General features: G+C 39.1%; 1 protein-coding gene across 3 annotated transcripts in view; it reads left to right on the top strand.

Annotated features, from left to right (window-relative positions):
- Window positions 1-21,919, top strand: part of TMEM164 (transmembrane protein 164) — a 41,697-nt gene extending 19,778 nt beyond the window's left edge. For all 3 annotated transcript variants that reach the window (XM_021406424.1, XM_021406425.1, XM_021406426.1), the window contains exons 5-7: window positions 6,853-6,931; window positions 15,587-15,687; window positions 16,074-21,919. In XM_021406424.1, coding sequence (XP_021262099.1) covers window positions 6,853-6,931; window positions 15,587-15,687; window positions 16,074-16,280 — 387 coding nt within the window. In that variant the 3' untranslated portion in view covers window positions 16,281-21,919. The remainder of the gene's footprint in view (window positions 1-6,852; window positions 6,932-15,586; window positions 15,688-16,073) is intronic.

Genomic DNA, 25,121 nt, shown 5'->3' with positions numbered 1-25,121 from the left:
GAGCACCAAGATGCCTTGCTGTTACCTTTCATCATGTAAGATGTGTTTTAAGCTTAGGATATGGTAAGTTTTCATTGTCTTCAGCTGACATTCTACTTATCCTCTCTCTTCCAAGAGGATGGGCCTCTTGGTTATCTTACAGACAGCAGGTGCTTACCAGTGACCTGTAGTCCCTTGTAGCCTGCTAACTTAGCAAGTTCCGCAGTAGGCATGCATACACCACCAAATTGTGTATCATTAGTGAGAAGCAGGGGAAAATGTTAGAAGTATGGTTTTCTTTGTAGATATCTTATGCCTTTTGCAGCTTATTGATACGGAATGAAAAGTTAATTGTCACCTTGGTGGGTGATGAATGGATGTTTAGGAACTAGTGGATGTCAGGATTTATACATAATAGAAGCATGAAGTTATAGGTGACCATAAGATGAATGCTGTGTTGTATTTAGGATGCTCAGCTAATCAACTTTCTATTTTCAGTTCTGGAAGGGCTCCACTTTGGCAGGGAGGGGAATGGAATTGTGTTATTTAAGGAACTTGAATGATAGGCCTATTTATGCTACAGAATACCATGGTAAGAACAAGCCATCTGGAATCCATCAGTCTTTTGGTATGTGAGACAGACAATGGACTACTGAACAGACTTCACAAATTGTATGGCAAGCATACACATTCCTGTAGTGAGAAGTTGTGATAAGGTTTTGAGATCTAGCCTTAAATGCTGAAGTCTTGCATCTGAAAAACTCAATCAGATTTTAGCTGAAGATGCTAACGGAATTGTATTGTTAGGTTCCCAGGTGGGACCCTGGAAAGGTATAAGAAATACAGAAGCAGATGACTTCTTTCTACTCTGTTTAAGTTATATGGGATGCTGTAATATCCTAGCTATGTGAATAGACTCATCTAACTGCCACAAAACCAAGTATTTAGAGGAACTATTTTTGTTTGAACTTGTGTATTGCATTGATCAAATTTTAAAGGAAACTTGCTGGTGGTTTTAAAATATATGGTTTTTTTGGGTTTTTTTTCTTCAAGTTGATGTCCTGAAAATTTTGATAAAGTAAAAATTAGGACAAGTCCCAGAGATGTTGAACTTGCTATCTTTGTTCATGCAGCTGGGATGGTGCAGTTTTAATGTTTCCAGGAGCTGCTGTATTCTATTATTAGAGCTATTTGGCTTGAGAGTTACACGTTCTAAATCTGTTTTAGGAACAGAATCATACTCTAAGCAGTACTTACTGTACACAGTGCGTAGCACCTCTGATCTTTGTCTACTGCATTCCTATTGCACGTTAACGTGATATTCACTGCACTAAACAGTTTGCCTGAGATGTCTTTGTCTGAACAGCAAAATGGGTTAGGTTATGGTAGCATGTGATATTATAGCTAAACTGGCTTAATATAGCTGGCACAAGGAAAAATAACAGAACGGTCGCATGCTGGGTTCTATGGGGAAGCTGTGCTTTGATTGCTAGTAGGTCCTAAAGCCAATGTTTCTGCATCTTTCAGCAGTTACCTATACTATGTGCATCAAAATGGTACATGTAAATGCAGTGTACAGTCACAGCTTTATTTGATAATAAAATCTACCTTCCGCTGGTGATGTAAAGGAGTCCAAATATTATCTCTAGAGGAACTGGAAATAGTGCTATTTCTGAAGATGGTATTATTTATTACCTAGAACTTTTTTACACCTAATTCTACAAATGCCCAAGTGATCCCACTGTGTCATTAATGTGAGCTGGTCTGTATGTTAAATATGGACTGACTGCAGGACAGTGATGTCTTACAAAGTGCAGTAAACTTCAAATATAATGCTAGTCAAATACTCAAAACCCTGATCAAAGAGCAAATCTAAAGATCTCAAGATCAGTGTTCCACTGAGTGCCGTATTCTCCTGGCTTTCTTAGTAAACTTCATGCTCTGTAGTTGGAGGCCAAGAAAGAACATCTCTCTTACAATTTGTCAGATCTTAGATCTTGCTATCGGTTGGAATCCTGGGTGCTTGGCCTACCTGGATTTTCTGGCATTTGTAGACTAGTAAAAGTAGTCACATTCCTGGTCCTGTAGTCTGTTGCATCTTTACTCTGCAGACATAACGAGTGCTTTTCTATAACTCTTAAGATTGAGGTCACGCATGCTAATACTTTGGTAGCAGGTACAGATGCTGATTCTTTCCCTCAGTATATGTTCTCTGCGCTAACAGGAGTTGAAAATGAGAACTAGATAAAATTTAAATTAATGCTGACTGACTCGCCCACTTGAAACTTTTGAGAATGTATGTTTTTTAAAGTGCATGGAAGAGGGTGTGTGGCAGGCAACTGAAACACTGCCCCTGAAGTACAGTAGAAAGAAACTGTTGCAATGAAACTATAGGAAGCTGCTTTAGACTTTCACACCTCACAAGGATGCGTAATACTTTTCTGCAACCCTGGTATGTCTTTATTTCAACATAACATTTTTTCTTTCCACTCTTTCCTTCTATTCACATAAATGGAGGTTGCTTTTCTGCTCTATATCAGGTACGCTGGAGGTGCCTGAGCTGTAAAAATGCCCAAGTAGTGTAGCAGTAATTGGAGCTTCTTGGCCATTTGCCTGTTTGAATGTCTGCTGGAGAAGTGATAAGACTGATAAGACTGGGAGGAGTCTCTTTGCAAAATGCCCCTTGTTTGTTTCTGTTGTGTATTTTGTTGGCTTTTTGCTCGTTTGTGTGGAGTCTTCATGTCTGTCTTTAGACTGTTCTCCTAAACTTCTGGCAGCTATTTCTCCTCCACCAAGTCAGTCATTTGCTGTCACAATCCTGAATACGCTGAGAAGTAACCATCACTTATTACCTGGGCCTAGTAGCTGTTTGCACCATGAGTTTTGTATTGTATACTTTCATATCTGTTCTTCTCTGATTAATCTATACTAGGGTCTGCTTTGCTGGTGATACAACAAACCTGTTTGTGGTTTTAATTTTTGGATTACTGATCATAGTTAGGAAACTAATCATCACAGATTACAAATCTGATTTACTGCTGATGTCTAAGAAAGTGACTGATACAGAATGGCCAGGCTGTGCTAGTTATGCTATAGAAAAGGCTGGGGCCTGGGAGTTGAAATCCTTCAATTCCTTTCTTCTGCCATGCTCTGCTGTCTTTGTAGGGGACCACGGAGTGAGAGCTCTTCTACAGTACAGTGCTTGAGCTGTTGTTATCCATATACAGTTAAAGTATAAATAATTAACAGAAGGAGGAAACAGCAAAGTAGCAACCTCATAGTCCACTGAAAAGCAGCTGCCTTGTCACAGTGGGTTTAAGCTAGTTTAGATGGGTCTTATGCTGCACTTTCTGGAGGGAAACTCTCATCTGAATGTCTGACTTCTGGCCTTAACTCTGCGCTGTCTTGAGATTATTTTTTTTTTCCAAGCTTAGTGCAGTCAATGGAAGGAGCTCGTTGTTTCCCTAGGGCAGAACCTGGTTTAAGTTAGGTTATCCTGTTACGTGCTCAGAGAACTGCTGTTGATGGCTGTGACTTTTACTCAAAAAGAACAAGGTGTGCTCTAATCCTTTGTCGTACAGTTTCTCCTTCCTTCAGACTTCCAAGCAGTGAGGTGGTGTTTATTTACCCCAGTAGCACTGCATGTAACTGACCTCTCCCTGGGAGGGAGGCTTACTGTGTGCTTGCTGTTCTTGGCATTTACTAGGGGACCTTTAAGCACGTGTCCGGGGAGCGTGGCACTTTGGAATCTGCATCATAAGCTGATGTTCTTCCTGGAAGAACAAGACAGCATTTATTTTCTAACAGAAATGGCATTACAACATGTCAAAAATGAGAGGTCTGAATACTTAGTTACGGAGCGCTTTGTTAGCATGTTTGGATATTGTGTGTATGTTAGAGGAATTGTGGTGTTTAATATGATTTCATACCAAAGTTAAAACCTATGAATGAACCATGAGCAGATCTGCTTTTCCACAAATAGGAATCTTCAAAGGAGAGAAACTTGCTTATCTTCAGTAGCAAGGTAGCCTGTACTTTGTAGTCAGTGAGACTGTCAGGGAGCCTAGAGTGCAAGTTAGTAGCAGCAATGGATAATCTGTCCTTTTGTCTTGTACCATTAGTTATTTTAAAACTCCAAGGAAGGGGTGGGATAAAATGCAGGAAGTGTGTTGCTGGTAAGGGAGAGAAGAGTCCAAAAATACATGAAATAATTTGACAGTTAATATACAGAGTTCAGGCTGGTCCATTCTGGGAGCAAATAGCCAGTGTTTCTGGCACTCTGGGAACAGGTGGATGGGAAAATAAGTTTTTTTAATCCATACTTCATTGGTTTGTTACAAAGGAGGTACCACCTTTAGAGCGGCTGCAAGGTTTCCCCTCTCAGAAACAAGGAGAGGACAAATCTGGGGCCTGGGACTAGGGCCTGCTTCAGAGATTGCTGGAGCCAGAGTTTAGATACATGTGGCCTATACGGGTGCCACAGTCAAAGATGAGGTGGACCAACATAGCACTTCGACTTAATTTATGTTGTGTGAATAAGTGGTTTTTGATTTTTTTGAATCTCTCAGTCTTGATCACTTGCTGAAGTGCTTGGTTGCTTTCACAAAGAGGATCTTTATGTCCTGGCTCAACAGGTGATCCTTTCCACCTTGTCTTTGCTTGCAGTTTTCTCTTACGGGTACGAGATACATACCTGCTGTCTGCGAGCGAGTGTTTTATGGGTAAAATAATTTACAGATGAGACCTTTAGAACTGGGTGAGCCAGTTGCTGTATACAGCTTCATAGCTCATCTTTTGTGTGTGTTCTTTTTCTGTTTCTTGTCTAACTGTACAGTGTGAGTGCTTGGCAGTACAGAAACTCTGCATTTTCAGTTCTATGCCAGGAAATGCACCCATCTTCAGAACAAACAATCTTTCATGGTGGAAAAAGGAATGTTTTGTTTCACACAAACAAAAATACTGTCAACACTACTGCAGGAAGACAACTGTCACTCTGTTCTCAGAAGTGTCCTGAGCATCGTGTTTGTGTAACTGACCCTCACAGCTCGGTGAGTGCAGGAGCCCTTCTGAATAGAGAATGCTCCTTGCCAGGAGTGTCTCATGCTGTGTTGTGTGTATCAGGAGCTATTGTTTCTCAAGTGTGTGTGCTCCACCTGGGAGGGGTGCAGATTCTTCCTTCAGTGAGGAAAATTGCATTAGCTTCTTTCTCAATTGTTTTGATCCCCTTTCTTTGCTCTCAGTGTCTTTCAGTGGGCAACAGAAGAAAAGGTTTAGATACAGTATGCCTCACAGCTTTTGTGAAGTTCTTGCTTTTGCCTGCTATTTTCTTGCATACTTTTATGTTCTGGTACAGAATCCTTGGAATAAAATAACCCAGCAGATTGTATGGAAGGTTTTTTAGCTGTCTCCCAGGAGCTGGCAGAACATCTTGGAGGTTGCAAACAGGACAGTGATAGTGTCAGCTCAGGGATGCCAGCACTAAAAACTCCAGCTGATGGTTTTAACATCTTAAAAATAAAATCTAAGTTTTCTTTTTTTTTTTTTTTTTTCAAAATTTAAAACCTCACTGTATAACTTACCTGCTGTTTATTAACTACTCTATAGGAAGAAAACTGAACTCTGTGAAGATCCTATCTTCAATTCTGTTGATGTAGAAATCTTTGTAATGTTTCTGTTTCAATATTATTAGTTCATTGTCTTGGAACAGTAACAAAAAGGGAAGGCTCTTATTGATTTTTCTTTTCTTCCTAGTTAATTGTTTGTTTAAAATTAGAACACAAGCCAAGAAAGAAGTACTTGCATCTGGTTTCATGTTAGCCTGTAGAATGACACTACATTTGAATCAAAGCTAATGACTTTGCTTTACTCCTGTGAGAATTCAGACTCAGTAGTATCATCCATTTTTTTCACATCTGAAATAAAATAGTAAGCCGTGTTTTTTCAGCTTTGTAAGTAAGCCGCATCAAGAGGTTGAACTCTGAATTTTTGATTTGAATCTCTTTTAACAGATAGATATAGGCAAAAACAATTACAGATGGAATGACTTTCAGAGCAGTCTGCCACTTTTTCTTGCTGATCAAGAGCTAGAATTAGTTGGGCTGGGATTAAGGGGCTCGGATTGAACTGGGAGTTGTGGTTCAAGTTATTTTTAGCAGAGTATTATTTTAGCACAGTCTGTCTGACTTGTCCTGTAGAAGTTACATGGACACAGAGATGATGAACTGTAGTTTCCCAAAAGCTGTAAGCGGGTGAGGAAGACTTGATTTACCGCTAACTGATAACTTGTCTATTTGCATCCTTCTGCAGCTTGAAGACTGACTGATATCATCTGTTGTGTTAGAGATGCTGGGCTGTTCCACACATGCATGCACGTTGCCATAAAGCAGTTCTTTTGATTTTTGCACAGGATCCCTTAGCAATTACGTTCATGTATTTTAAAATGGATGTAAGCAAAAGTTCTCTCTATAGAATTAATCACACACAAACTAGCAGTAAAGTTTTCTTTATGTCATATGATGTGTTTGTGCATATAGTTTCTGTTTTGATTACTTTGGGGTTTTGCACTGTTACTGGAAATTTACATTAACCAGGAAAAGGAAAAGAGCAGTTTTATGTTTTGCCTCCTTTGTTGTGCTTCAGACCAATTTTGAGAATTCTCTTTGAGAAATACTGCATTGTGTTTGTGGCAAGGGGGATGGAGCGGGTACAGTTAGCTGCATTTTCTGAGCACTGACCATTAGTGCCTGCCATTGCTTTGGTAACTGTCATAGTGACAAAAGAACCGAACAGAATGCATTGTGATGGGGCATAAGGAAAATGGTTCCAGTTGTTAATGATGAAAAACGTTTACAAATATTTTTCCTTATTCCTCAGCTTCCATTTGAAATGGAAATTTATTACATCCAGCATGTGATGCTCTATGTTGTGCCCATCTATCTGCTGAGAAAAGGAGGTAGGTTGGCAATTTACCCTTCCTATGTTGAATTGGTCCTAGCCATTGAACAAGCTATTCTAAATGGTTACCACAAAATCTATTCTTGCTCTCTTTGTCACTTTGCTGAATGTTTTTACTTAACAGTTTCTGGTGGTATGTTGGAGTTGCATCTCTGATTACAGAAATCCTTCTTTATGTTTCTAGTATGTGTTGGCCTAATGTGTTGCTGTCTTGAGTAGTCTCTCGCATCTTGCAATGTTCTAAGTTGTGTGCTGTATCTTTAAGACTGTTTCTTTCTTGGATGTTTCTAATGAGATGCATTAGGGCAATGAGCTAACTTGCTTGACATCCATTCTACTTGCATTATTTTGTACTATAATAGTTCAGTAAATCTGGGAATCCTAAATCATTCCGCTGAGCAGTGGAGCTCTGATCATTGCTCTTTAGCAGTTAATGCAGTTACATCTGCATCTAGTGTGATGCTCTGTCCCCCTCTAGTGTTGACTTGCCTCAACCTGCATTTTATATCAGAGCTGAATAGTTTCATACAGGACATAAAGGATTGCAATATATGGTCCAGCTGTGCAGTAGCCTTTAATGACAGTTCAGGGTTGTGATTTTAAGAATGCCCAGAACGAGCTCAGTCAGCCTCTTCCACTGTGGTGAATGTTTTGTACTTTATACCAGCAGTCACAACTCGCACCTATAGGCTTGTAACCTTTCTCCTTCCCACTACTGAGTGAAACCAAATAAAAGCAATCTATAGGATAAAGTAAGGTACCATAATTCAAAGGATTACTCTTTTTCTTTCTTGCTAGTGTCATGCTGGCCACATTTTATTTTAATCCATTCTTGGTACTGCAGTTTGTCAGAATTTTAAGATGCGATATAGATGTAGAAGTTACGCAAACTTGTAATTGTTGCAGAAAGGAGAGGGGCAAAGAAGTGAGACCAGCCATGTACTGCTGTAGGCAATGACACACCAAGCTCATGTGATGTCACCAGATCAGTTCTTCTGATGTCTTTGAAGTTCCTGTATAATGTGTCATTTCAAGATACTTGTTTGGAGCTGATACGACTGTGGTCTGAAGGGCTTTGTGTTGTACAGCTGTCACCCTAATATATTTTTCTAAATTTTTGCCTGTTATCAATGTACAGGTATTTGCTGCCATCTAATGTTGACATGATAGCAGTGACATTTCTATGTAAACTTTATTGGCTCATTATTTCAGTTGAGATTGCCTTAGACTGTGTAACTAACAACTCTTCAGTTTCTTAATGTGGTCAGCTCCTTTGCTTAAAGATGCTTTGAGTAGATCATACCCTTTATCCTAACTGTATCCCATGCAAATTGCTTTATCAGCACTGACACCGATTGTCATGTAGCTTTATTTTTGTATTTTAAATAGGAATTTCCATCAGAAAATTGTAGATTATAATTGGGAGAAGAAACTTGGTAGGAAAAAATGGAAAAATGGATTTTATGTGGAAAAAGTGTCATCCTTTGCTCCTTCAGTTTTATTGGGAACCTACTGATACTACTGCTTTGTTAGGACCTCAGCATTAATATTTCTTTAAGGAAGGCTGAGCAGAACACGTGGAGCAGAGATGATCTGAGGTGCATTCTACAGAGAATGGCATGTCAGGTTTTGTTGGCCTGCTAATCAAACATCAGTCATGCACACAGACTCAATTACCTGTGTAAAAGAAAACACTTTAACAGGAAACTGGCTGACAGTAAGCAAGGGCTGTAATTCTTTTTCTTCTCTCCTTGTTACTCCTTACAGTGGAGAAGATGGGTCATGTCGCACTGGCAGCATCACCTTCGTGTCCCCCCTTGTCAGTGTGCAGACGTTACCATGCTTAGGATCAAACTGAAGGCTGAGCTCTGAGCATCTCTCTCAGCAGTGTTGCTCAGTGAACTCACTGAGGGCTCATTGCTCAAGGATGTGTTCCCATTTGGGGATTAAGGCATCTTTCTCTCCTATTCCTTCTCCCTCTGTGCTGATGGAGTAAGAATTTTTTTACTTAACCTTCTAACATATTTCCTTTCTAAAAGTGCACGTATGTATGTATACATACACATGTGTGCCAGCCTAGACAAAATAAATGCTGATGTGGTTCATATGTCTCTGAACTGCAGTAAGAGAGTCTCATATACAACAGAGGTAGTGCAGATATAATAGGTCAGCACAGAAGATTCCAAGCTCAGGGGAGCTCTTGCATGAAACACATCTGCTATTCTCAGCTTTCTTGCCTTGAACTCTGCCAAAAATTATACTACCCTCTGGCAGCACACAGCATTCCTGAAATAGCTAGATAGGCTGAACCAGAGCAGTAGGATGGATGCAGAACTGTTGGTGTGGTCACTGCTTTTTCTTGTCCTCAGGAGTGAGACCCTCACTTCCCTGTGGAAAAAAGTATGCCATGGCTTTGTAGTTCCTGGATTGGATTAATGTGGGAGATAGATGAGTGCTAGCACTGGCAAATGGGAGGTGCAAGAAAAGAAGTGTCAGGGTGGAGGGAAGAAGATGGGAACCACAGTAGCATGAATTTTGATCAGGAAGTCAATCCCTTCATTGTACACTCATGAATTACAACTAAGCTGGTCTTCTAAAGCTTACAGGTATGCTCAAGTATGTATGCTTTTGTTCCTGGGATACAGATGGCTGGTAGAAGGCTTAGGGAGATGGCAGCTGAGCAAATGTAATGTCATGAACTGTCAAAGCTACTTCACTAATGCATTAATTAACCTGACCTTCTAAGAACAAAGTATTAGAAACTTTCAGTTCTGTCTTAGAGGACTGAGTTTTGCCAACTGTATACTCTTAACATGATGAAAAGTTTCTAGTTTGCACTTCAATAGCCTCAGATCTGAGTTTTTGACCATCTTGGTCCTTAAGCTGCTTTGGTCAGGTTTTTTGGAGGGATTTGACAAGATTAGATGTGCCTCTGATTTCAGGTGTTCAAGTGGTATAGGAATTTAATCAAAGTAGAATTGTTATTTTCTGAAAGTTTGAGCAAATAGTATCATTCCACAGTGGTTTGGAATGAGAGTTAATTTACAGGGATTCCCCAGCAGCAGTGTTGAGATATTCTTTCTTGAGTTCTGAGATCCCACTGTTGTTTGGTAGATTTAATATCTTGATGAAGTAGACAAGGATGTTGGTGTTCTTAGGGTTTTGTTACTTCAAGGAGCAATCTGGTGTATGTACAGCTGTGCCTGAAGATCTTGCATGCTTAATCAGAGGCCTTTGTATTGGTGTCACTTAATTGTTGCATGGTTCTGACACTTTCTCCTGCAGGGGGAGATGGTCACTAGTATCCACTCTGCTAAAATGGCTGTACAAATTCTCAAAATTCACAATTCAAAAGGAGGTTGTCCACACTGTAGAGATGGTAAATTAATTGGGGTGTAATTTAGGACAGGCAATAAAAATTCTCCTTTTGAGGTAAACTCTGGACAGTCAGGTCAGTCTGGCTCCGTCTCTTTTTAAGTGCTGGCTGTTGTACAGCTGTGCATAAATGGGCAGATTGATCCTTGGTATTTAAGCAGGTAAGTTGTTTGCTAGGAGCACTGTGTGAATTTTCAGCTCGTAAAGGAAATGCTGTAGTTCTCATAAGCAAGAAAGACACTTTGACTCAAATCATGAGGCCTTTTTCTTTTTTGATCCAACTGTCTTCAGAGGTGGCATCAGAAGAGATGAATTTCTCTAGCAATGTAAGAAAGCCAGTAGAAGTTCATGATCTTCCCCTTGCAACAAAGCATGCTGCTGTGACGCTTCAGAAGTTGGACAGAAGCTGCTCTCTAGAGCCAGCTTCCTTAAGGGCACTGCAGTGTTTTACCTAATGAGATGCTAGGCTCAGCTGGAAGATGCAGAACACAGATAAGAGGTACAGATGAAGGATCCTTTTTCCTGTAGCTGTAAACTAGGAAGTACAATTAAAGCAGTTGGGGAACTGAACTTGTGCTCCCCTTCGGATGCTAAGGACTTGCTGGCAAGAGTGGAAGATCAGCACATTTAAAGACCTTTTTAGTTGTTGTACCCTTTCTCTGCCACTTTGCCACTTTGTGACTCTTGCTTGTATTTAGTGATAGTCTTCCATATCTTTTAAATGAAGTTATAAAGCAGGCTTTATTATAAACATCAGCAATCCAGGAAAATTTTGATAATGTATTCAAATACAGTTAGGTAGTCATAAATCTAGTTTATCTCCAATCTCAGTGAAGTACTTTATATTGAGGGGTACATCTCTTTCACTGAAACTTCTAATGACTTATAGATCTGTTAACTGTTATGCACTGTGTAAGGTTCACTCTCGTCTGATCATTCTCCTACTCTCCCACTGACAGTTCTGTGTTCCTATTCCAGCATAGCTCTGCCCCTGGATCCCCTGTATTAGATGTAAGTGGCTGGTGCAGTGCCTGCTGTGCCTGGAGCGGAATGCTCGGAGCAGCAGGGTAGTTGTGGCACTGTTCAGCAGCAAGAGATGCGTGCTGCTCTGCTTGCAGGCTCATACTGCAATCTCTTGTAGCGTGGTCATTTAGGATAATCTTGCTTGATTTAAAGAAGCTGAAGAGGAAGACGAGGGGACAGTGCCTCTGTCACATGACCCACTGAGCTTTTTGCACTAGGCAGTTATGGTTTCTATTGTGAAACACTTAAACTAAATAAGGTGGGGATGTGGCATTCTCTGAATGGGCCTGAGATCTGTTAGTTTCCTTTCTGCATGTAAGAGACAGAAGTTGAGTAGAATATTTTACCACTACATGTATGTGTACAAGGAAGAGGAATAGCCTTCTGTATAGATATCAAAAGTAGTTTGTGACAGGAATAGGTAATACAAGATTCTCTGTCCAAGCTGATTTTGACAAGTGTAGCTGACAGTCAAGAACTAGAAATCTCCTGGTACAAGGTAGTATATGAATTCAACACATGGATTCAGAACAGCTGTGGGGAAATAGCAGATTTCAGGTGAGAACTAGCTCATCCTTCTGAGAACGTCCTTTTCTCTTCTCTGCTGGAAGGGAAGCTCTAGGCTACCTTAGTAGGCCAAAACATACACACTATTAGAAATAACCCCTTAATTAAGGGAAATAAAGTGGAAGCAAGTTTACCCTCACTTTTTTTCAGGCTTGAAAATGAAGAAGTTGCAATAGCTGCTGAGTTTTGGATTAAGCAGGTCTAGCCTGTACTTTGGAGGCTACTAAACTGAAAGCTCTATTATAAAATATAGTGGGAATTTAAGCAACACATTAGGAGAAAGATAATTTTAAAACTCTATTGAATTAAAAAAGGAAAATTTTACTATATATAGGTTCTAATTCTTCAGTTCAAGCAGAGAAGTAATTCTGTACTGCATCTTATTTTACTTTCTACTAAATTGTGCTCAGACTTCTACAATACTATTGTTGATAACTTGAAATAAGTAATTCATAGGTTAACTATGCACTTACAAAACTGGAAGTAATGTGAGACTTTGAGGGGTGAGATGGAAACTAATATAAAAGAAATTGAGACTTTATGTTGATCTTTAGATTATTAAAGCCACGCTTCCATTTTCTAAATGGCAAAATTAAATGTGTAGCTTGTTTAAGGTCATACAGACACTTGTTTCAGAAGCTGATGATGATTCTGAAGCCCTACAACCTATGTGAAATCCTTCCTATCAATACTAGTGAAATAATGAAGTTTGATCTAAACTGCAAGATCCACTGCTATGACATTTCAGCATAAGAACAAATGTTACAGCCTACTTGGATGACCCTGATCTGGAATAGTCTCAACTGTCTGGAGCATGAGCATTTCTGAGAATTAGATTAGTGCCAGACTGGCAGCTGGATTAAATTTCTGAAAGTGCTTAACATGTAAGAACTGCCTGTGATCCTTAGTGGATAGAGAGATAGTGAAACTCACTGCTACATACTGAAATTGATTTCCCATGTAAGCAGCAAATAGCTTTTGCCAAAGCCAACACAGGCAACTCAAACAACCACTCAGCTGGTTCTCAATTTTCCCACTTTTTGTTTTGTTAAGTCAAAAAATAGAACACACTGCTCTGTTAAACAGTCATCTGTAGGACTGCAGAGTAATAAAATCTATAGTGATTATTTATGCAGTGAGAAATGTACAGAAAGTATCCCAAGTATGAATTTAAAATTAGTTCCCCAAAATACACTTGGGACCCCAGAGCTCTCTGAAATGTTTTTCTGTGGAGGTCATTGCTTCCTTTTTGTCCCTTGATGTCCAGATAATGATGCTGCTGCTGAAAATAGCACTATTGTTCTCAGGATTGCAAAGTCTAGCAAGGAGGATATTTTCTATTATATAGTGAGATTGAAAGGCTGTATAGGCTGAGAGTCACCAATGTTTTTTTCTTTTAAGTTTTGCAACAAAGAGAGGATGTAGCAGTGTGAAATTCTTAGCTGGAGGAACCTGAACAGCGCTGCTTAGTGACTTTTGAAACATGATTCCCTGACTGGATTGAAGCTGGACACGAGAAGCTTGGCTTCAAAGCCGAACTGTGCCACTGATCTATTTTGTCATTGTGTGCGATTTACTGCGTCTTTTAGTGACTGCATTCTCTCACCACTCCTGTTTCATAGCTGGATTCACATGTCTATTTTAGTGTTTATCCTCTGCCTGCATGCCCGGTCTCCCAAATTGTCCTCAGCATTAAGGTCTCTGGATTTTAGCTTCTCTGAGTGTTTACCTCAGTAAACACAGTAGTATCTGTTCACAGGCTTTACAGAAAGTTCTGTAAAGCAGCTGACAATGAGGCAAGTTCACATGAAACCAAATATGATACAGCACTACTACCAATTCCTGCGAGCTGTTCTAGAGCAGTTTTAGATGCCCCAAGCCTGTCAGTGTCGATGAGGCATTTGGATAAAGCCCTCAATAATATATATTAACTTTTGGTTGGCCTGAAGCTGCCAGGACTTGATGATGATCTGTGTAGGTCCTTTCCAACTGAGCTGTTCTTCTATTAAATCTTATTTTGTTTTGCATCTTGGTTTAACATGCCCGTAAGACTACAGAGACAACACTAAAAAACTTTGCAAGTCAAATTACATTTTCTTTATGCTACAGCTAGGGAAGTAGCACAAAGTGTTTCTGTATAGCTTGATCGGGTCACTTAAAACTGGTGGTGCAGCCAAAAATGAACTCCAGCACCAAGGCTAGTTGCTCTTCTTTTGCTGTCTACAATGAAAAACTACATGTGAGGTAGTATCACTTACCTGCTGTCTTACTGATGCTTTCAGGCAGTGGAGTTTAATGAATTTCATTGCTATTAAGTGAAGATTCCCATTCTGGTTTCTAGATAAGATACTAAACAGGATACCAGCACTTCTAACGTACTTAGCAGGCATGCTCTAAGAATTAGAGTTGTGTGAGTTTTCTCCCTTTAACTGCAGGACTCCAATGAGGTTATTCATGTCGAGTTCATTTTTACCTTGGGATTTTGCTTCCTCTGACCTTCACCCACCCACTTGATAAGAAAACTTAAAAGCTGCCTTACACTTTCAGAGTAGCTTCCCAGCTCCTATTTATTGTGGTAGCACCCAGTAACAATTTGCTTTCTTAAACATGGTGTGCAGTTGTATTTTGGATAATTACACTGACATTACTGCTTGTTAAATTAACAGTGAGTGATATACTGGGGGCATATTTGTTGCTGTTATTCAAGCAAGCGATCAACTCCTTAGTTTCTATTGACTAGCAACAGAGAAGCTGTAATGTTGAGTGGACAATGAATAGATAAACAGTTTTAGAACATTAAGTGTAGGTAATATTGGTAAGAATATTTTTACTTTCAGAAATTCTATTTAAATTAGATTGTTTCAGGTAGCTACTTTAAAATCAATCTAGATCAGCATGATGGGTAACAACTGTGGGAGAAAACTGCAGAAAAAAAAATTGTAAAAGGGCAACAGGGATTGAGACAGCAGTCCTCTGGGGACTGTAAAACTGAGACAGCATGCACCACAATACAGTGGTGTGGCAAAGCAGATAACAGCAGTTATATGCCTTTATCTATGTAAAATACCATACATGGGCACGCTCGTACCAGCTTTAGTCCAGTGAGTACTGTCATAGCTAGCTACGCGTGCGTGGTTAAATTTGGATCCCTAGCAGACTTGTACAGCATATGCTGGTCTCTTAAATCTTCCTGGTAATTCCCAAAGATGCTAGCTGGCAAAGGCTAATATGAATATTGCACCCTCCCACCACCTGGCTTAGTTTTGTGCATGATTAACTCATAGTCCTCATAAAAAGCAGGTGTTTAAGTATGAGTAAGTATAAGTGGTTTTTGAAGGCTTCAGTTTATTCCATTCTTGCATTTTAGAATGATTTGCTACTTCTGGGGCAGAAGGAAAAATAATGTAAAAATCACTGGTTTTGGTGAAGAATAGGCATGTTTAATGAGGTAATACGTTATACATTTTAATGCCGGATTGGAAGGAGGGGAGAAAATTATCTTGGATGCTCCAGGTAAAAAATAAAGCTCTCAAATATTAATTATTATAATGGTATTCAGTAAGTTATCAGCTAAAGCCAGATGCCCTAGCATCCACAGAGAAAAGAGAAGATTATTCATGAGTGTTTGATGGACACAGCAATTCAGCTGAATACTAACTGAACACTAATGTATTCCTTTCTTTTCAAGGGATCTACACTCCAGAACCACTCTCCAATTTCTGGTGGGCTCTTTTATCTACTGGGCTTATGTTTGTATATCACTTTAGCATCTTGCAAATTCTGGGACTGGTAAGTAAATAGAGGTTAATAAATGGATAGTTTGCAAGTACATTCAAAGTAAACACACTGACTAGTTTTTCAAGGTGTCCAGATAAACAGACGTGCATAAGATTACTTGTGTGCAGATTTTTCATTATGTGTTCTATTGGACACTTGCATCTCATGTCTCATAAGTATTGGCAAAATCAGCCACGTACCTGCATAAATCCATCTATTAAATGCACAACTGAATTCAGATCTGCTTTTCTTCTGAAAGCTGCCCTGCTTGTGTTTAGGTGACAATCCTTTGTTCAACAACTTTGATTATCATGGTAATTTTAAAATTATCATTTCTGGTGTCTGAATCAGTGCAGTGCAAATCATGTTAATTTATAAACTTGTTGTCCCTTTCTTAGGTTACAGAAGTGAATTTGAACAACATGTTATGCCCAGCCATTTCAGATCCTTTTTATGGGCGCTGGTATCGAATTTGGGCATCTGGACATCAGACTGTCATGACTATGACTCATGGGAAGCTTGTAATCTTACTGTTTTACAGTGCTGACCCCATCTTTAAGTGTAGTGTGGACTTGCTTAGACTTCCAGCTAAGAAAATAGACTGAAATTTCTCCCCACGGAGCAGTACGTACAGGAAGCAAAGACACATATATTCATACTGGAAAACAAAGAGGAGGGATGAGAAGACAATGTGTTTATTATATTTCTCCCTGCAGTTTATGGCCTCACAAACACCTCTGTTATCGATTGAGGGTTTTTCTTTCAACTGCTGTATCTCACTGCCTACTGCCAATGGCAACATTAGTGGCCTTATTCTGGAAGAGGTTCCTGTTTTATACGTTTCGTGTACATTACAGTAGAATCTTGCTAATCTACCCTTTAAAATTAGGTAAGGATCTATCTACATTCCAGCAAAAAGTGGCAGCGCTACCTCATTTTGACTTACTTTCCACTAAATATTAGTACAGTTATATCACAGAATAGGAAATAAAGCTGAATTCCAACTCTTCACTGGCGTGAACAGAACACATCTTGAAATGCATCATCATGGCTTAACTCTTAACCATTTTCCTACATTTAAGTATTATGGTGGAACAACGTACAATCTCTTAGTCATAAGTGCAAAGCAGTGAAGTTTTACTGTATTTTCTTTAAGTTGGTTGAAAATACTGAGGAACAAAAACCTTTTTTTTTTTTTTTACAATTTTTTTTTTTTTAAATGAATACTTTGGTTTCTAGCCTGCTAAGGATAAGTATCTTTCTGGTGAGGTCCCATCAGATCATGATGCTTTGGAGATGATTTTGAGTGAGTAGAAAAGCACCACATAAAAATTATAGAGAAAGCCCGTGTTACGTGTAAGTTATGATAGGTATTTAATCAACTATACTGACCTGGCTTTCAATAAAATGCTTTTGTCACTTAGCTTAGACTGGAGACTGAGATACAGTGTAGAATGTAAACAGTTTTCTTTCTTCACTTAGTAGCATTTTAAACATTCCTCCTCTGTGTTCTACCCTGATCCTTATTAGAGTGGCTGGTGAAGAAACAAAATGAAACTATTTTCTGTCTCCGTAGCTCTAATACATTCTTCGTACTGATTTTTAAAACGCAAGTATAAAAAGGAATGTGAAATCAGCACAGGCCTCTACTGAAAAGGCAATGTTCCAGTATGCTAGTATGAATAGATCTTCTTGTCAACATGAGTTTTGGAGTAGAACAGGATGGATTTAAGTAGAGAGAATTATAAATAGTAAACTGGCTAAGGGGAGAAACTGTTGGGCGGAAAGCTTGGAAATCTTTACTGTGTTCCTCCAGATAGTTAACTGTAAGTCTATTGTTGTGCAGCCTGTTGTATTTCAGGGCTGCAGGAATTTTGTTGTACAAAACGTTAGTTGCCATTTGCATTGCATTGTCATAGCTGTGACTTGTAAGATAAAAACAAAACCATCATACCTCCTCTGGATGGATCACCTGAAGATATATTCTGATGTTAAGATACTGTCATTTATACCTCAAGAAGAGAAGTAAGAATGATAAGTGGTTGACTTTTTTTCCATAGAAGATAAGAATATAATTGCGGAGGGAACAAATGACTTCTCCAAATGTTTTCACTTCGCATGTTTTGGTTGTTTGTTTATTTATTTTTTTTTTAAGTAGGTCTCCCATTAGAGGTGCTTTGTGCTACATTCAAATTTACAAACTAGCTTCTGGTTTTCTTCCGTGTCTATGAAGTAAATATCCTGTACTATTTACTATAAATTGAGATGTGAGATTGACCTAAACTATTAAGCATGTATAGCTAGTCCCAGTTGCACAGACTGAACTACAGTGTTCAGTTTGAGAAAGGTAAGCACTTAATAGTAAGAACTAGCAGCTTATAGAGTTGACTGTGAATTGCTGATCCTGCAAATGTCTAAGTACATATTAATTTCATTGAGCTGTCTCACTGCTGCTTCGGTAAAGCAAGGTATGTGTTGTGCATTTGTGGAGGGGTGAGCTAAAGAAAAAATGCATTGGTATTGAAGGCCTGAACTCATCTTTGGAGGATTACTTAATTAGCTGCTGATGTGATGCTTAATTCAAGAGTCAGTATTTCATTTGCAGCTGATGAAATACACGATGTTGCTGAGAGATGCTAAGATGAACAGGGATATTCATGCCTATTCATCTCCTATGAACAGCTACGTGTACAGTGGTTCTTCCCTTCCCACAGTTATTGTTGAGTGTATCTTGATTTTTTTATTTACTTAAGGCTTGGCAAAATGCATTCTGTTGGATCTAGTCTGGTTTAGAAGCAACATTATTACAGTAGGATAATCTTGTGCAATTTTGTAAACATTAGTTTATTATTTGCCTAATTTTACTATTTTTTGAATAATCTTTCCTGCTTTAAAAAAAACAAACAGCATTTCGTATGTCAGAGCATTGGAAACATGTCTGAAACAGCTCCTATTTATCACTATTGTCTGCCTCTGGTCAATTAAGACTACAGAAGCAAGAAGCATTTAAGTAAGTTCAGGTGTCTCAGTGCAGTCTCTTTTTTAAATGCAAAATGTGCAAGTCCTTCTGACTTAAAATTGAGGGAAACTCATATTTCCTTTTCACACCTCTCCTGTTTGGGTTTTGGTGCATGTCGAACTTTTCTTACTTAAGATGCTAGAATGTCAAATTGAATGTAAGAATTCAGCAAAGAGAAGTAAACTGGCTATTACACTCAATAAGGATTTTATGAGCATCTGGATTTTATGACTGTCAGGACAGTGGAGCCACTGGGCTCCAAAGGGAAGAAGGGCAGTTGGGTCTTCACCTCTTCTTGATGGTAAGTTGTGCTGGCTTCTTTTGCTTGTTGTACACCATCAATGAAGTTGGCTGAGCTATTATTCACAGAATGTCAGGGATTGGAAGGGACCTCGAAAGATCATCTAGTTCAATCCCCCTGCTGGAGCAGGAACACCTAGATTAGGTCACAGTTCCCCAACTCTTTCTGAAAACCATTTTTAAACACAGTCTTTCAGTTTGGTTTATGGTGCAGCTCCACGGAAAGTTGTCAGCACACCTGAGACACAAGTTTCATATATGGGGAAAAATAGGGCAGAAGGGAGCAGAAAGGGAATGAACTTCTGAAACATCATGGAAATTCACATCCTTTACTCTTCAGTTGTCTTGAATAGCTGTTTGGAAGATGCGGATGACAGAGCTCGTTCCATGTGTAGGATATTGGTTTGAAAAGTAAAATAGAATACTTAACCTTCATATGGGAATATCTTTTCTCTTCCCTGGCAGATTTTCTTTTCTGTGAATGGTTTGTTATATGAACAGTCATGCTGTATAGATGACTTTCTGGTAGCTTTTTTCTTATCTATGCTGGCAATTGAAGAGCAAAACCACGTTACTATCCATAAATGCTGATGGGCATTATCTCCTTTGGCACTATGGACACAATCGATGTCAAAGTAACTTGAATCTGTTGCCCAGAGCCTGGTGATGTTTTACGTTGGAGCAGAGCAATGTATGATTGAAAGGGTAGTCCTGGCCCTCCATCATCAGTAAATCTTTTTTCTCAATACTAAGTTATGAAGATACTAGGAGTAGATACAGTGCAGAGCAGGAGGCTGACGATACAGCCACGCAGACTAGTTCCTTTTAGCAGTAGCCTGTATTTTAGAGATGTTCAAACAGGTTATAGAAACCTACCCTACTGTGGATTGGTTTGCTGTCCACTAGCAAGCCATGCACAATACCAGAAAAACTTACAGTGTGGTGCTTAAGTCTAGACCTCAGAAATTACGGCTGCAGGCAGATGTTTGAACAGATCTCTCTATTCTAATCTTTAGTACCGTAGACACTTCAGACAAAAGAAGTGAGGAGCAATTAAACTGATTACTCTGTCAGTGAATGACAGCCTAAATTACTTTCAAGTATACACATAAATGAAGCTCTAGTAACTACAGTAAAATGTTTGTATTGGTTTGTTTATGCAGACCTTCCTTGTGTAAGTAGCCTTCCAAAGCACAAAAATGAGCTGCTAAAATTTCTGCACCCACCAGAAGATCTAGTGATAGCTTATGAATATTGAGATTATTGTGCCAAGGCTCTAGCTGTCCAGTACAGAAGCAGTGATAACTTCTTTAAGGATTTAGGCTCTGTAGGCAGTGAATGAGCTGTATCTATTTTACTTCCTTCTGTTTAAACACCAAATAGATGTTTGCATTTTGTTTCTTTTGAAGGGTGGAATTAACAGCACTTGATCATAATTATATACATCAATCAAAACTCTGAATACACACCTGTACTTTGGTTTTGGTTCAGCATCTTAGGGCTTGACAAATGCTGCTTATAAGCAAAGCTCACTTGTGCTTAAGCAGATGCTGCCTTGCCGAGGCTGGGAGACATGAAAAGTCATTCATTTGCATACCTTGAAACTATGGAGTACCTCATTACAGATTTATCCCTCTGTCTCTGGCCACAATCAGGGTTTTGATATTTCAGTATATTTTGTAACATTTTGTAAAGCCTAATTTTACTTTCCTTTCAGAAATGGCTATGTGCAACTGTTCAAGTACTGTATTTTACTTTTATATTCTAATTCTTGCATCTAAACCATAGGTGTTTGCTTCCTGTGCATCTATACCTAATGACAACCCTAGACTTTGATGTTCTTCTTGCTTTTTGGAAGTCATAGGATCGTAGGATCATTTAGGCTGGAAAAGACCTTCAAGATTGAGTCCAACCATTAACCTCACCTACCATGTCCCTCAGTGCCACACCCACACATGTCTGAAATACCTCCGGGGATGGGGACTGCACCATTTCCCTGGGCAGCCCAGTACAATGCCTGACCATTTCTTTTTGTGCAGAAATTCTTCCTCGTGTTCAATGTAAACCTCTCCTGGTGCAACTTGAGGCCACTTTGTCGCATCCTATCACTGGTCACCTTAAATTGTTTGACTTGAGGTGGATACTTAGGAATTAAATTATTCCTAATAGTTAACACAGCTCTGAAAAAGCTAAAAGGAGGGCGCAGATCAGCCCTTCTTTTAGAAGGTGGAAGGTTTCTCTGGGGAGATGGATCAATGCTGATGTTTTCAGTTTTTTAGTGACAAGATACATAACAAATCTGTTGATGCTTGTGATCTTGTACTCAATATGATACTGCTGTATACTTGTCTTGCAGCTTTATTGTAGCTTAGTTAAAACCAAGCTGTTTTTTTAAATGATGTTGTTTTCCTTCAGGGTCAATTTTGTACTTTTTTAAATTATTTCTGCATTTACTGAGTCATTATCTCAATGCTGCAGAGGATGCAGCAGGCAGAACAGGAAGCATACCCACACTGCTCTCGCCAACCAACCTGTGCTGGGGAAGTGGAACTGCTCAGGGACTGGACTGAAGCACATTAGCAGTCTTTGGAAGCTCGCAGTTCCCATTAGACAACGCTCTTGTTCAAGTGTAGTGTCACCTAGGCCCAGAATGGAATGGCAAAGTCAAGGCTGGTTGTGGAGAGGCTCAACTGCCATGTATGCTGTTAGTTCTGAATAATTTGTAGGAATGTTATAAATTTTGTAAACTTTTTATGTGCTAAAACTTGGTTATGAGGTAACATTTACAAATAAGGGATAACTTGTGTACTTGTTTTTGTATTTTGGTCTGATTTTTTGCTGTTGTGCCCTAAGTCCAGCTCACTGGGCAAATAGTTCTTAAACCTTTGAATTAAAACAAATAAATGTATTTTAATGGTACTGTAATTTTGTTGTTATTCTAATCATGTTAGGTGCTGCCTCTGTCTTGTTCATCGTTTTTTAGAAGTGGGTAAGAAAGCTGAAATTGATGTTCCACTTCCATTTGTAATATTAACAGCTAGGTTCATAGAGAGACTTCATAATAGATAGGTGGTCGTCCAATCAGTAAGAATACGGCTTCTCCTGTCCTGAGCAGCCTGTACTGCTAGATCTAGTTTGCCTTGCGTGATGCGGTTCCTGCAAGCAACTACGATTATCACTGTTTCTAGAACTTCAAACTTGAGTGTGAGAACTTGAGTGTGACCTATGCCTATTAGCTTAGCTTGTATTGCTTGCTAGGCAGAGTTTACTTCACTATAGGACACAAATCCTCTAGTCACTATTCAAATATCCTGTTCGCGTCCTTCATGTAAAAAGCTCTGGAAACAGTATTATGTCTTTGTTTACTCTGCTTTCAAAGTTTCCTGCCGCAGTTTTGGTGGAATGTTTCTTTTTTTTTTAGTTTCCTGTTCTGTCACCTCAGTAGAGGAAGACAGAAAAAGTACAAAGGTTTTCAGCTCAAAACTCTATATAATTTAAAAGGACTCTTTGGCCAGTCTCACACACATAGATGATGGCAAGAACTGCTGTCATCACTGCATTTCCAAAAAGCTGGCTGTAATTAAAAGGACACATAAGTACACTGCAATAATGCTGGAAGGAAGAATAACCAAACTGCCCTCTTTGAAATATCCCTAATACTTGGTACTGTTCTGTTAATTTGGTTTTTATTCTGTCATAACCCCATACCTGGCTGATGTAGAAAGAGCAGGAGGCTTTTGGGAGGAAAGCTGTAACTAGTGCTGCACTCTGATGGCCTCGGAGGTCTGGGGAGATTTTTACCTGCTTCAGACAAATGATACCAAGTCTGTAAAATAATGAAAGAAAAACAACAAAACAGCAGTGGAAGCTATTTACTCAAGCAGATTTTCCCTTCAGAGTTACCAACATCAAAAGGCTACTATTATTGTTTTCAAAGTATTTCCAGCTAGAGATAGGAAACATACTGAAATTGAATTAGTCAAAGGCAAACAAAAACACTTCCACATTCAGAGCTGAATTCCAGGGCACCATTAGAAATTCCTTGTTTTGCTGCAGGATTTATCCTACAGAGGAAATACAAACTCCCTTGAACTAACGCTTACCCTGTAGAACATACCTTTCTATCAGTGCACTAGGTGCTGGCATCAGAACAGCTTTCCATGCCAGTTTTACATGCCTGGGTACTGTGTTTTGCCATCAGATGGATCGTGGCTCTGGTGCTTTGCAGGAACACTCTCCTTCCCCATCTAAATAAAACATCCCTGTGGTATCAGCACGGATGGAAAAGGACTTCTTCCTTGAACTTCCATGCTTCACAGGAGCCCCACAGCAGCCAGTGCAAACTCTGCAGTACATTTTTTCCCATGAAATGTGGTCAACGTGTCAGCCTGCACGTTAGCTAGCTCTGTCAGGTCAGATAAATCCTTCGTGGCAAAGCAAGCTTCAGTATTCTATAAAATCATACCCAGAAAGTAATATGAAAAAGTACTGAAATTATTCCTGGTGATATCAAGGCGCTCTCTGATACGCCTTGTGCTGCATTGATCTCGTCTCTTTTCCTGTCCTAGTGCAGGCACTGTACACTGTACTGGTTACAACATTGGAAGTGGTCTTGCAACAACATTTTTAAACAGCTGAAATCTATTTCACCTCTCAAGAGAATAAGAAACTCAATCCAGAAAGTACATCTATACTTGCTGGACATCATGCAACACTTGGAGTCTAATTTCAAAGCACGAAACTAGACCTGAACTGCTGCTGTCACTCCCTCAGCATCTCCCTTCAGAAGCAGGCTGCGAGCTGCCTCCCACAGCAGGCACGACCAAACACCAGACTTCAGCCCAGGAAAACATTCCTAACAAACACAGCATTAGCTTTTGGAATCAAAACCAATTGTGAATGCGTAAATTAAAAAAAATAATTACAAGCAATCAACTGACAAAGCCACACAATTAAGCAGAGAAACATAAAAAGAAATGGTGATTCTTTTTCCTTATTTTATTGGGTAAATGATTTAAAAGGTAATAACAATAGTGTTAAAACTACTACAATATCTTTCCACAGCCATATCTCACAGACCCACAGATAACCTTCTATATAATTTTTTTTTTTTCTTTTTCCTCATTTTATCTTTTTAAGCCATACTTATATTAAAATGCCCATTTCAACAGTTTCTTCACACTAATAGCAATTAAATGTGGAAGGAAGGAGGATCTAGTTATAAAGGAAGGGGGTTCAGGTAATCTGTGATATAATTTGTAATCAATCAAGTTACTAAGAAAGGAAGAAAAAGAGAGGCCTTGTCAGCTACTCCAGGCAGCTCCAAGCCCACTGCGTGTCACCACTGCATTAGATAACTCAAGATGCTGGTGAGCAATTTAAAGGTTTTTTTTGTAACATATAAAACACTAAAATAACTTAGAAACTAGATCCAAATATTTTGAAAAGAATCAACTTTGATATACAAAAACAGTCATAAGTTGTTACAAAAGTTCCAAACAAAAGTTTGTTTTCTCAGTGCGTTTATGTACCAGCGCAATTACTGGGTCCAGAGCAAAGAAAGAGGTTTTTATTTTTCATTTAACAGTAATAAAAAACGAGGAAAACATATCTTTGTATATAAAGAATCATTGCTGGTCTTAAGAATAAATGTAACCAGAAACCCTTTAAATCTTAGAGGCACACTTTGGGTTTCCTTTTTTTTTTTCCTTTTTTTTTTTTTTAAACATAAAAGGAAAGTCACCAGTTTATTTAAATGGAGGAGATACTCAGACTCCCCAAATAAACTTAATTCAATTAACATCACTAGCAAAAATCAGTTAGAAACTGTACAAAAATAAAAAAATTAACACATTTAATCCTGCGGGGCTTTTGCAAGGACTGGAAGGCAGGCTTTAGGAGCAGCATCTGGGCATGGCTGGAGGCTTCTTTGGTTCGATCTAACACACACAAGAGATGTAACCTACTCCAGACGACAATTTTAAAAACCCGCACATTTGAAGACAAGTAAAGAGGTCCGTATACAAACGCCAGGGTGTGCAAATGGATTTGACTCTCTTAGTATTGTATCTGAGGTCAGAACTCTCAGGTGCCCTCCCCCTGCTGCGACCAGCGTTGGGGCTGAGAT

The sequence above is a fragment of the Numida meleagris genome, chromosome 8, assembly GCF_002078875.1.
Source record: "Numida meleagris isolate 19003 breed g44 Domestic line chromosome 8, NumMel1.0, whole genome shotgun sequence".
Lineage (NCBI taxonomy): Eukaryota > Metazoa > Chordata > Aves > Galliformes > Numididae > Numida > Numida meleagris.
This window is presented reverse-complemented; position numbering and strand designations above follow the sequence as displayed.